Source organism: Octopus bimaculoides, chromosome 13, assembly GCF_046866305.1.
Source record: "Octopus bimaculoides isolate indiv1 chromosome 13, ASM4686630v1, whole genome shotgun sequence".
Classification (NCBI taxonomy): Eukaryota; Metazoa; Mollusca; class Cephalopoda; order Octopoda; family Octopodidae; genus Octopus; species Octopus bimaculoides.
In genome coordinates, this window is record NC_142940.1 from 17793781 (window position 1) to 17808259 (window position 14479).

The following is a 14479-nucleotide window of genomic DNA, read 5'->3' on the forward strand; positions in this document are numbered from 1 at the left end:
GGCAGATTTAATAGTCAAGACTATTTAAGCATTTTGTCTGATCAAATTCATCCTATGGTTGTGGAACTGTTTCTGGAGGGCAATGCAATCTTTCAGGATGATAATTCACCAATTCACACAGCTAAAGTTGTTACTGAATGGAGTAAGGAGTCGATATCCTCCACCGTCATCACTAGAAGAACTGGAGACTGTCTTAGCTGAAGAATGGACAAAAATTCCTTTGGAAACAATTCAAACTTTGTATGAGTCCATACCTCGTAGAATTCAAGCTGTAATTACTGCTAAAGGCGGTCCTACCCCATATTGAAATAAATTTGTGTTTCCATTATTTTGTCCAACCCCTGTATATATATTCGTGTATATACAATCAGATTCAAGATTCAAAAGAGATTGGTGTTGGTCTCTGCACCAGCAAAACTTGTATTAATTAGTAAAATCAACAAAAAAGTGTACCATGAACTTACTGTGGGGAGAGGGAAAAACCCAATGTTTCAATTCCTGAAGTAAAATTTGTGAAGTAAAATTTGTGAAGTAAAATTATGTAGCAACACCAAATGGCGGTGCCCCAGCATGGCCACAGCTCATGAGCTGAAACTAGATAAAATGAAAATGAAAAATGAAAATATATATATATGAGGCGGGTGCTGAAAAGTTCCTGAATTTGAGAGGAGAACATGTTGAATAATATCATAATTAACTGATCCTCCTGTATTTTCTCTTCTCCAAAGCCAGGAACTTTACAGCACATCCTCGTGTGTGTGTGTGTGTGTGTGTGTGTGTGTGTGTGTGTGTGTGTGTGTGTGTGTGTGTGTGTGTGTGTGTGTGTATATATATATATATATATCTCAGTATAAGATAAATTGTATGAACTATTAGTAATTATGCAGATTTTATATTAAGTACATACGACTTAGTACAAATATGATGTAGTTTTATTATGAAGAAGGTTTAGTTTTTCTCTTTAATGAACATATATTTTGTATCAGATGTAAAATTTAATATTATAAAGAAATAGTAACCAGAGAAATGTATTATTAATGTATTATTGGAAAAACATAATCTAAAATGAAGGAGGTGATGTGGTGGTGGAGGTTGTTAGTGTAATTATATATCTGTATTTGTATTACTGTTTTCTGGATAAAGAAAACCATTAATATTATAGGTGATAATTAGAAAGATTGAGAGAGAAATACTGGCAGGATGTTAAATTAGAAATAAAATTGTACTTGTAAGAACTGTAGAAATGTAAAGCTAGTTCTAATATAATTACAGAGTTATAAATTTAAAGTTAAGTTATCTAAAGGTTGAGTCAATAATGGGATAATATGTGTGTGTGTGAATGTGGTGGTGGTGTGTGTGTGTGTGTGTGTGTGTGTGTCATTAAGTACTATTAGGTGTAATGAAATTATTAGAGTGGTCCCAATTTATATGTGTGTGTGCAGGGATATACATTTATGAATTATTGGGCATATTCTAATATTATGTCCTTTGTTCCAACTAAAATAAATAAAAAAGGTAGTTCATTAATTTTTGAAATTTGGTTTCAGGTAGGAGCTAGTGAAGATAGTTGGAAAAGAGGAAAGATATAGTCGGGCTGTGGTGAAAGTTTGTTATAGAGGCTATGACTTCATCTCTGTAGCATAGGCAATAAATTTGTCAGGAAACGACAAATTTATTGTCATTTCGCAGAGACTAAATGACACTAATATTAGAGAAAGTTAAATTTATTATCATTTATTGTATATTGTAGGGAGGTAGGAATAGAATATTATGGTTAACTAAATTTTAAAGTATTTACTTCTGATTTTGTTGTAATAGTCAGTATTAGTTGGATAGGAGTTTCTTAACAATAGTCAAAAATCATTAGATATGGATGCATAGTATTAATGTTAGAGGAAAGTGGCATGAAGTAGGTAATAAAATTTTGCAATAATGGGTTGTAGAATAAAGAAAAATGTTTAGATTTATAATTTTGATATAGTTAAGTTCAATGTTGCAGTAAGCAAAAGTTTTAGTTAGTACAATGAGAGATTATATAAAATATCAAGTATGAAAGTTTGATTTGTAGAATGAGATAGAATAAGATGTTAATATGATAAAGGGTCATGAGTTGGAACTAGTAGGTGGTGAATGTGGAGGTATTATGTAAAATATTTACTTGTTAGAGTTGTTCAAGAGTTTGAAATTTCAGGAAGTTTCAAAAATTTTAAATAATCTCTGTGGGTAAGAGAAAATGCATTCAAAGTGATGTTTAAGGAGTGTATCCAAGAGGATATCCAAACTTACCTATGTGCATAGTTGATGTAGTTACTCTTTTTACTCTTTTACTCTTTTACTTGTTTCAGTCTTTTGACTGTGGCCATGCTGGAGCACCGCCTTTAGTCGAGCAAATCAATTCCAGGACTTATTCTTTAGAAGCCTAGTACTTATTCTATCGGTATCTTTTGCCGAACCGCTAAGTTACGGGGACATAAACACACCAGCATCGGTTGTCAAGCGATATTGGGGGGACAAATACAGACACACAAACACATACACACATACATATATATATACATATATACGACGGGCTTCTTTCAGTTTCCGTCTACCAAATCCACTCACAAGGCTTTGGTCGGCCCAAGGCTATAGTAGAAGACACTTGCCCAAGATGCCACGCAGTGGGACTGAACCCGGGACCATGTGGTTGGTAAGCAAGCTACTTACCACACACACAGCCACTCCTACGCCTCTTTATTTCTAATTTAAAATTTGAGGGAGAAGAATAGCTTTTTTTATGATGTCAAGTTATTATTAGTAATATTTTTCATTTAATGAGTTTAAATGATGTTTTGAAGTTACATATTGCTTCTATTATGATTATGAAAAGCCTGAGAATGTTGGTTGTATCATATTTTGAAAGGATTCTCTCTAAGGTCACTGTATAGCATTAATGAATCATTAGATACTTTAGTAGCTTTGAATACAATATCTTGAAGGGAACTGGCAGAGAAAATGGAATGCTCCCACACTGCTATAGAGAAGTATCTTCACTTGATGGGAAAGGTTCAGAAGTATGGAGCATGGGTTCCACATGCTTTAAGTGACAACAAAAACCAATGAGCCACAATCTCCACTGGTTTGCTTGCTCATCACCATTGAATTCATAGACACAAGCAACGATTTCTTTACAGAATTGTTATTGGCGACGAAAAATGGTGCCTGTACATCAATATGAAGCAGCTTAAGAAATGGCTTAACCCCGGTAAACAAATGACACTGCGTGTGAAACAAGATTTTCATCCGCGTAAAACGATGTTGTGCGTATGGTGGGACTGGGAAGAGATTATCCATTACAAATTGCTTGAACAGAACCAAACGGTCAATGTAGAACTCTATGTTCAACAGATGGAATGACTCAACATGGCTATTCCAGAGAAAAGACCTAATCAGCAGCATGGAGTTCTGCTGCACAACAATGCCCGCCCTCATATCGCCAATATGACAAAGGAAGCCATTCAAATGCATGGCTGGGAAGTGCTGTCACACCTGCCATACTCTCCTGATTTGACACCAACAGATTTCCACCTCTTTCAATCTCTTTCAAATGCTATGCACGGAGTTTCGTTCAGTACTGATGTAGAATCGAGAGCTTGGTTGGATCAATTTTTCGAGTCAAAATCGGGTGATTTTTACCAACGAGGTATTGAAAATCTTGTTGAACATTGGGAAGAAGTTGTAAACAACAAGGGTGAATACATCATTGATTAATTAGTTGTTATTTTTTATTAAACCTTTAAAAAAATTAAAATTTAAAAAAAACAGCGGGGACTTAGTTGCCAACCCAATAGATAGATAAATATATGTATGTGCTCCTTTGTGTATATTAGTGCTCACCCCTATACATTATTACAGCTATTGTCTTACAATAGTTAATATTTAAACAAAATAAAATACAATACAACTGTTTAAATAAAACTATTGTTTTTTATAAAAATAATACTTCATTTTTGGTTAATTAAAGACATACTCACAAATGCTTAATGAAAATATATTTTGACAATTTAGATGTTATACTTTGAAAGTACACATTCTTTTCCATGTTTTGAAGAATATTATTTTTGATGGATTGACACTATAATTATATTGAAATGAAAGATTACTTCTGATTTATTTCTTCAATATCAATAAATAATAATAATAATGATAATAATATGATGTAACATCACACTGAAATATTTTCAGAACTACAAATTGATGTTATATATTTTAGAAATGCACACACATGCGTGCATGCACACACACACATGCGTGCATGCACACACACACACATATACATGTTATCAACGCACGCATGCATGCGCATACTCTCTCTCTTACTTTCTCCTTTTCTCTTTTTGTCCCTCTCTCTCTTTCTCTTTTGACTTTGTCTTTCTTTCTGTCTGTCTCTCTACCCCCACCTCTACCCTCAGTACCCATCTCTATCTCTTTTCCTATCCTTTTCTCTGTATATCTGTAACTGTATCTGTCCTTTCATTCTCTGTATCTATTTATCACTAGGATGTCTGAAATTTCTACCCTTACCCTCTTTCATTTGTAGCATTGCTCTTCTTCTCATACCTATCTCACATATACACACCTGATTGTATGTATAAATATATATATATATATATATATATATATATATATATATATATATATATATATATATGGGAGAATATACGAAAAAACAACAACAGACGAGGACAGGTGGTGTAAATAACAAAAGGATGTATTAGTATGATGCTCGGGAATACGGAAAGTCTTTGACGTTTCGAGCTACGCTCTTCAACAGAAAGAATACGGAGACAAGGAGAAAAACACGGAGAAAAAAAATTGAATAGTGTCCAGTCAGATTCAAGGTGAATATGGTACTTAAGTTTAGGCACCAGAATTAAATATGATATTATCCATACAATTCCAAAATAAAGTGATTAAAATCAAAATAAGCAACAAGGATATCCAAAGTTAATGCAATGTTCACATTGCTTAAATAAATGGAGTCGCATGAAACGATCGTACTGCATTAAGTTTGGATATCGTTGTTGCTTATTTTGATGATATATATATATATATATATATATATATCATCATCATCATCATCATCGTTTAATGTCCGCTTTCCATGCTAGCATGGGTTGGACGATTTGACTGAGGACTGGTGAAACCAGATGGCTACACCAGGCTCCAATCTGATTTGGCAGAGTTTCTACAGCTGGATATATATATATATATATATATATATATCATAATGAATTGTATTGTGTAGTGATACACGTGAGGCTGAAAAAGTAATTAAAAAGATCACGAAGAGGAAAATGACCATACAACTATCTTACGGTTACTTACCATATCAAACTATAAAAGAACAAAATGCAAAGAAAATTTAGATATGATTTGAACCTTGTTACACGAGGCAGCGCACTATATTCCATTTATAAGCATTTAATCTGGTTCTCCTTTACATAGCTTTTCCCTCTTTCAACAAAATCCTTATCACTGAGTAACTCATTATATAACTATCTTTCTATAAATATTTAGATACAAATGCTACTGATTGTGTTCAACAATACAACTCTCACATACGAAAACAATAAGTACTTTTGAAACAAAGCTGGAGTCTTTTCATTTCTTCTCGCTTATTAACCATTATTTATTATGGTGTATAGGATAGCACTAGGATTCATTACACTCACACATGTTTAAATATTGTATATAGTATAGTTGTTGGCAGCACTGATCGGGTGCACCTTTGATCAGAGATTTTCCAACTGCAACTATCCCATCTTTCAAAGATGTACATAAGACTGATTATGTACTTCTTTTTCCCAAGAAATTAAGATGTAATTTGAAGGAGTTACAGCTATTTCTAGTGACCATGTTTAGGTTCCATTATTAGTTTATAAAATATAAAGGTTTTTAAGGAAGAAATGAAATGAAGAATGTGATATCCGTGTTCTTTGTTATATCTGTGGTCTTCCTAACCAACCTTGCCTGGACTTGTGCCTCTAGGAGAACTTTCTAGGTGCATTCCCATGGTCTTTATTCTTTACCTTTTATATCTGAATTAAAATATGAAATTGAAGAATCAAGTTGGAAGCAATATAAAAATCTATGCGTAATGGATTTTTCGGGTTAGTGAACAAGATCTCTAACTCTTCTAACTGAACTTATTTTGAGGCTCACTTATTATTCAGTCGGCAAGCAAGTTCCTGCCTTTTAGCTACAAAATATCAAGCAAGTGATTCTAATCTATGGAAGTTTAGTGTAATTAATGTTTAGTTTAAACTGTGAAAGGTTTGTGGTAGAAATGTAGAAATGGTAATGTGATAGACAAAACAACTTCATCATCATTATCATCACCATTTAATATCTATTTTCTTTGCTGGTTTGGGTTGAATGGTTCAACAGGAGCTGGTGAACAGGAGGACTGTGCCAAGCTCCAATGTCTGCTTTGGTATGGTTTCTACAGCCAGGTGCCCTTCCTAATGCCAATCACTTTACTGGATGCTTTTTATGCTGGCACCAGCACCAATGAAGTCACCAATTAACTTGTAAGACAAGTACCCCCAAACTGTGGTAGATTTTAGCATTGGAGGAAAAGTCTTTATGCCAGATGATGAGAGTTTAAAGTATGATAGAGGTACAAGAACAGGTGTCTTGCTGTTAGGGGAGATACATGGTTCCCCAACTGAAAGAGAAAGAAGATAGTGGTGGGGATGTGTCAGGGCATACCCTTGAGTTACAGGAAGGGTACAGTTAAGAGAAATGGTACAGCGGATTGAACAGGGTGAGTGGGTAGGTAAGTTTAAGTGAGTATGGAAGGATAGTTATTTGTGGTATGTAAATGATGGCTCTTTTCATTTTGAGTTCAAATCTTGCCAAAGTTGACTTAATATTTCATTTTTTGGGGGGTGGAGGGCAATAAGATAAATATCAATAATATATCAAGATTAATTAACAAATTAAATAATGCCCCCTATTCCTCCACATATAAAAAAAAAACAGATTTCTGGTCATGTGCCAATTTTGAAGTCAACATTCAATTTGGAATGTGGAAGGAGGTTAGTGATTAGAAAGAAAACATGAACAAGGAGCAAATTCTAACTTGTGGATTGGATAAATATATAATTTAAATTACTGATGTGTTAAATTACTTGCTGTTTCCAGGAAGGGTAATTTTCCCCTTAATCAGAAATGTGTTTCACAGAAGATTAGTTTACAAGCATCAAGTGATGCCAATACACAAGCAAACACACACACACATACACACACACACACACACACACACACACACATGCATGCACACACATGACAAGCTTCTTTCAGTTTTTGTATACAAAATCTCCTCACAAAGTTTCTGTTGACTCAGGGCTATAGTAAAAGACATTCGCCCAAAGTACTGTACAATGAAACTGAACCCAAGACTGCATGGTTGGGAAGCAAACTTCTTAACCACATAGCCACACAAGAGCACTCTGTTGGTTACGAGGATGAGGGTCCCAGCTGATACGATCAATGGAACAGCTTGCTCATGAAATCAATGTGTAAGTGGCTGAGCACTCCACAGACATGGGTATCCTTAATGTAGTTCTCAGGGAGATTCAGCATGACACAGAGTGTGACAAGGCTGGCCCATTGAAATACTGGTACTACTCATTTTTGCCAGCTGAGTGGACTGGAGCAACGTGAAATAAAGTGTCTTGCTCAAGGACACAACATCGCCAGGAATTGAACTTATGACCTTATGATTGTGAGCCAAATGCCCTAATCAGTAGGCCACGCACCTTCACAATAGCCACACATGTGTCTATTATAGTAATCATCATCATCATTTAACGTCTGTTTTCTATGAAGACATGGGTTGGATGTCCATGCTCCACTTGTCTGTTTTGGCATGTTTTCTGTGACTGGATGCCCATCCTAATGCCAACCAGTTTAGACAGTGTTTTAATCTCCTAGATTGATTGCCTTCACTGCAGCTAAAGAGCTCAATCTAATCTTAGAAAAATGTATTTAACTCATAGATGGGACCCTGACAAGTATTACTGTTCCAGGGCAGAACAGGCCTGGGAACAACGGTAATTAAGGGATGATTTCACACTTCCTGCAACTCCAGAACTTCCAAACTGGAGCCTCACCACCAGATGCAGTTTAATGTCATACTGTCATACCTAGGGCAAACCTTTTGATGATAGGTTTACTCAATCAAAGCTGACTTGAAGCCAAACAACAACAATTCACAACATTATTAATCTTATGTTCTTACAATTAAAATCTTCCTTGCTGAAGCAATTACAAAGTATATTTCAACATCCGTATTTCATATTGGAATTGTAAATGGGTTGGAGACTTAGTTTGGAGAGAGTTTATTTTCTATTCTAAGGGTTTATTGCATTTACAAGTGAATACATTTCTAAATAGTATGTAGTTATGAAAATGCTTCAGTAGAAACAAAAATGCATACAATTTTGAAGTAAAGTCATTAAGTAAAGTTATTGTATAGCTGATAGTCAAATCCATTAATTGCATTAGTTAAGTATAATGAGTAAATTCAACAGCTAACTATGATAATCAAATAGTATTGCAAAGTACAATAATAAAATTAGATATTTCACAAATGTTGAACATCAAGATTTGTTAAATGGTAAGATGTGAAGATATAATAAATAGGAATTTTCCCCTTAATCAGAAATGTGTTTCACAGAAGATTAGTTTACAAGCATCAAGTGATGTCAATACACAAGCAAACAAACATGCACACACACACACACACACACACACACACACACACACACACATGACAAGCTTCTTTCAGTTTTTGTATACAAAATCTCCTCACAAAGCTTCAGTTGGCTCAGGGCTATAGTAAAAGACATTTGCCCAAAGTACTGTACAATGAAACTGAACCCAAGACTGCATGGGTGCTTTTTTATGTGTCGCTTGGTCAGGTGCTTTATATGTGGAACCAGCATGGGTGCTTACTATGTAGCACTGTTACAGGAGCTTTTTACATGGCTCCGAATGTGTGCTTTTCTATGTGGCACCAACACAGGTCCAGTAAATAAATAATTATATTTCTCTGCAATCAATTAATGAGTTTGTTTTCTACCCTTTTTCTTTTCAGCTTTCTCCAGTTGCATATAAGCCATTTGTGCTTAAGAACATTCAGCAGGTGACAAAAAACAGCTTTTGCTACCGCTTCTGTGCACCCACTGAGCATCCTCTTAATATTAATCTGGGGCAGCATGTTATTCTCAGGTATCTTTAAATTACTATTTTATCATTACCTTTTACACACAAAGTTTAATGAAAGAAATATTTGTTTTATTATTTTTTTTTCTAAAATATATTGAAGAACTTTTCTTCATAGATATTTCTTGTTATTTTTTAGTTCCAGGTGGAAGGGAGAGGGGCTGTCTCCATAGTTAAAAAAAAAACCCCTCTAGACAAAATGATAAAAATAATTGATTGAGTTTAGTGTAATCAATATTCACTTTGAAGTGTGTAACTGGAGGGAAAACATGAGTAAGGAAGAAATTTTAGAAATCTGTTCAGAAATAAAAACAAGAGCAATAGCAGTATTAATATTACCTCTTATATAAGCACAGGGCCAAGAATTTAGGAGAAGGGGAGAATCAATAAGTCCAGCCTCAGTATATTGATCATGGCAGCACAAAAGGCAAAGTTTGGTGTATAGGAAGGGCATGTAGTCATTGAAAAATATTTGCCCCACTGAATTCCATCTGACCCATGCAAGCATGGAGATGTGGACATTAAAAACAATGATGATGATGATGATGATGGTAGTGATAAATGTTAATTTTACCTAACTGCATGTTCTTCATGAAGAAGATGACCCCGGGAAATTTAAGCTGTCATTATTGAATATAAACATGGTCTAAAATTAAGTGTTTTTCTAGCTAGGAATAGCAAAGATGTATGGAAAAAGCTGTCATAGAATCCAAGTGTCTTTCAAAGAAAAAAAACAAAACATTATTGATAGAAAGCCAATCCACTTCCATCAAAATATATCAGAACTGATGCATGTTTTTTTTTTTAAGTATTCTTCAGAGAATTTTGAATGACTGTTTTAATGATAGGACTTTCCTCTACTTCTCTTTCTGGTAAAGATGTAAGAATGTTCTTCCCATCTATTTACAACTGATACATTCAAATGTCACATAAACCACCTGCTATTTTTTGTGATTTATATATTTCCTTTGTCTCAGCTGTCAACACTAGAAATTAATGTGATTTGAAATGAATTGAATTCGTATTTATTATATCTTCACATCTTACCATTTAACAAATCTTGATGTTCAACATTTGTGAAATATCTAATTTTATTATTGTACTTTGCAATACTATTTGATTATCATAGTTAGCTGTTGAATTTACTCATTATACTTAACTAATGCAATTAATGAATTTGACTATCAGCTATACAATAAATATACTTAATGACTTTACTTCAAAATTGTATGCATTTTTGTTTCTACTGAAGCATTTTCATAACTACATACTATTTAGAAATGTATTCACTTGTAAATGCAATAAATCCTTAGAATAGAAAATAAACTCTCTGCAAACTAAGTCTCCAATTCATTTTCAATTCCAATATGAAATACGGATGTTGAAATATACTTTGTAATTGCTTCAGCAAGGAAGATTTTAATTGTAAGAGCATAAGATTAATAATGTTGTGAATTGTTGTTGTTTGGCTTCAAGTCAGCTTTGATTGAGTAAACCTATCATCAAAAGGTTTGCCCTAGGTATGACGGTATGACATTAAACTGCGTCTGGTGGTGAGGCTCCAGTTTGGAAGTTCTGGAGTTGCAGGAAGTGTGAAATCATCCCTTAATTACCGTTGTTCCCAGGCCTGTTCTGCCCTGGAACAGTAATACTTGTCAGGGTCCCATCTATGAGTTAAATACATTTTTCTAAGATTAGATTGAGCTCTTTAGCTGCAGTGAAGGCAATCAATCTAGGAGAAGGAAATCACCAAAATTAATAACCCTTTCTGACATACTCCAAGCCAGCACAAAAGAGTATGGCTGATAAAATCAACTCGAGATCTGTCTAGCAACTCAGATTGATATTATGGAGACAACTATGAGCTCCTGTTAATGTGCATTTTACCACATGCAGAGATAGTAGGGAACAATGATGATCAACATCAAAGGTGTTCCAGTCATGACCAGCACAAAGGCTGTTTGTATATCTAGGACTGTAGCTGTTCAGCATGTCCTTTCATTTTTTAAATAGAAGGATGTGATTTTGAGGGAGATTTGCCTGCTATTACTTGCAGACTTAGCAGCTGCATATGGGTGGCATTACTGCATTGGACATATAGTTGAGGTAATAAATATTAAGATTAATGGTCAAAGGTTTAAATGGCCCAACTGACCATGGATTTCAGATATTATAGACGCTTGGTCTTAATACTAACCAAAAAAGAATTTAGTTAGAATTCTGACCATGAGTTAGCATGCCAGTGGAAAGGATCACAAGACAGATTCTTCAAGCTGAGTCAACTGGCAGGAGACCTAGGAATAGACTACAAGTGAAATGGTTGGACAATATCCATTGTCTCAGTTGGTTACACTTGGGAGTCCAGCTGGAAAGTGTAATGATGGTGCTTTTTGATAGAATCCTATGGAGGAGATAGCTGAGGATTCTACCTCCATGACCCTCCTAGGGTTCGTGTTTGTGAAAATGGATGGAGAGATGGTCAGAACTGTGTTGGTGTTAGAAGTTTTTAAAAAAGACACCACTGCCCGTCTTCTGGGTTTGATGGATGTCATTGCAAGAAAGACTAATTCCAACAATACTACAAGAATATTCTTTTATTCTTTTATTTGTTTCAGTAATTAGACTGTAGTCATGCAAGGGTGCTGCCCTGAAGGGTTTTAGTCAAACGAATCAACCCCAGTACTTGTTTTTAAGCCTGGTACTTATTCTATCAGTCTGTTTTGTGAAACTGCTAAGATATGGGGGACATAAACACACCAACACCGGTTGTCAAGCAGTGGTGACACACATACACACACACACACACACACACACACACACACACACACACACACACACACACATGATAGGCCCAGATATTTTCTCAATTTGCTTTAGTTCTTTTAATCTTTACTGGCCAGAACTGAATATACTTGGCTCTGTGCATGTGCACTTGAGACACAAGAACTGAGTCGGCTTGTTTTTGAACTCTTCACATTTCATATGATGTAATTTACACATTTTATTTTTTTTTTACTGGCCAGTAGAAAGTGGTTGCAACAACTGATTTGCTTATCATTAGTGTGATTATCACCTGTTAAAATTCAATCAGCACAATTAATATAAAACTTCAATACCAACATAACTTAGGTACTTCAAAGGTAGATAGTTGAGAAAATTTTGGAAGCAAGTATTAGAAGTATCCCTTTTTTGCATCACCCACTCAACAGTAGCATTAATATAGTACTTACTTTTCAGTTAAGTCTATAGTTAAGAAAGAAATTAAGACCTATTTAGAAAATGTTGAAGACTACAATTTATTATCAATTGTGAAAAAAAGTACTTTATTCTATGAGAAATTTTAACTCACTTTAAAATATTGTTTGAAGGGCCACTTTGCAAGGGGAAGAGCTATTTCGTCAATATACACCAATCAGTGATATGGAAGCACCTGGTTATTTTGATCTTCTTATCAAGGTGAGTTAAATGCTTTTATCATCAAAATTGTCTTCTACAAGGTGTCCACAAGGTCTGGGTACATGAAGTAAATAAAATCATAGTATAAACAATTAAATATAAGAAATAAGAATTTCTTAAAGTATGTGTTAATCCACATGTGGGTACATGGAGTAAATAAAATCATAGCATAAACAATTAAATATAAGAAATAAGAATTTCTTAAAGTATGTGTTAATCCACATGTACCCAGACTTTGTGGACACCCTGTACATCACATTTGTCACCTTTGATGTATAATTTATTGCTGTATTAACTTTTCTACATAACCTTTGATAACCTCTGTTACATGACCTTTGCCATACAACTTTCCTCTACACATCATCATTGCTATACAATCTTTACTCTGCATCAACCGCTTTTGCAACATTGCTTTTGCCATACATTGGCAAGTGACATTGCAAACACATCTACCTGTCAGTGTATTCAATGTACACCTGTCAGCTTACTGGAGAAACCACAATATTGAAATGACCATTAACTATGTAGATGAATGTCATATCCTCGTCATTGTCGTCGTCGTCGTCATCGTCATCGTTTCCCATACTTGTATGGATTGGACAGAATTCGTTGAGGCAAATTTTTTATGGTGAGATGCCCTTCCTCTTGCCAACCCTTAGCTGTTTCTGAGTAAGGTAATATTTTCATGTGGCTGGTCATGATTTCATGGAAGGTTGCAAACGAAGGACACTGTTTGTATGATGGTGACACTCATTTACAACAATCATGCTATGTCAGGAGAAAGAGACACACACACACACACACACACACACACACACACACACACACACACACACACACACTCACACACACACACAGAGTAAAACCCCTGCTTCAGTCATGAATGACAATGGGATTGCACCTAGAAAGTTCCACTCCAAGGCACAAGTCCAGGCAAAGTTATGGCTTGGCACCAGTGATATCACAACTTATTTCTACTGCTGAGTGAACTGGAGCAACATGAAATAAAGTGTCTTGCTCAAGAATACAACACATAGCCTGGTCCAGGCTCATAACTTCCCAATTGTAAGTCCAATAATACAATTCTATATTTAAGAGATGAGGAATTATGTACATTATTTACATTAGATGGATATTTGTCCTCATCTTGTTTGTTGTTAACATGTTTCGGCTGATATACCCTCCAGCCTTCATCAGGTGTCTTGGGGAAATTTCGAACCTGGGTTCTCATTCCTAAGGTATTTTTCAATGTTATTATTATTATTATTATTATTATTATTATGATTATTATTATTGTTCAGGTCACTGCTTGGAATCGAACTTGGAATCTTGGGGTTAGTAGCCTGTGCTCTTAACCACGAGCATATGGTGTAGTGGTTAAGAGCGCGAGCTACTAACCCCAAGATTCCAAGTTCGATTCCAAGCAGTGACCTAAGCAATAATAATAATAATAATAACATTGAAAAATACCTTAGGAATGAGAACCCAGGTTTGAAATTTCCCCAAGACACCTGATGAAGGCTGAAGGGTATATCAGCCGAAACGTTGTGGTAACAACAAACAAGATGAGGACAAATATCCATCTAATGTAAATAATGTAAGTCCAATGTCCTAACCACTGATCCATGTGCCTTCACACACACACATACACACACATGATAGGCTTCTTTCAGTTTCTGTTTACCAAATCCCCTCATCAGGCTTTGGCTAGCTTGAGGCTATATAGTAGAAGACACTTGACTATGGGTGG

The 14479-nt window shown here is 35.0% G+C and overlaps 1 protein-coding gene across 2 annotated transcripts in view; it reads left to right on the forward strand.

The window, feature by feature from the left end:
- LOC106884323 (NADH-cytochrome b5 reductase-like) overlaps positions 1-14479 on the forward strand; it is a 129966-nt gene that overhangs the window by 35419 nt on the left and 80068 nt on the right. For both annotated transcript variants that reach the window (XM_014935652.3, XM_014935653.3), the window contains exons 3-4: positions 9146-9279; positions 12642-12729. In XM_014935652.3, coding sequence (XP_014791138.1) covers positions 9146-9279; positions 12642-12729 — 222 coding nt within the window. The remainder of the gene's footprint in view (positions 1-9145; positions 9280-12641; positions 12730-14479) is intronic.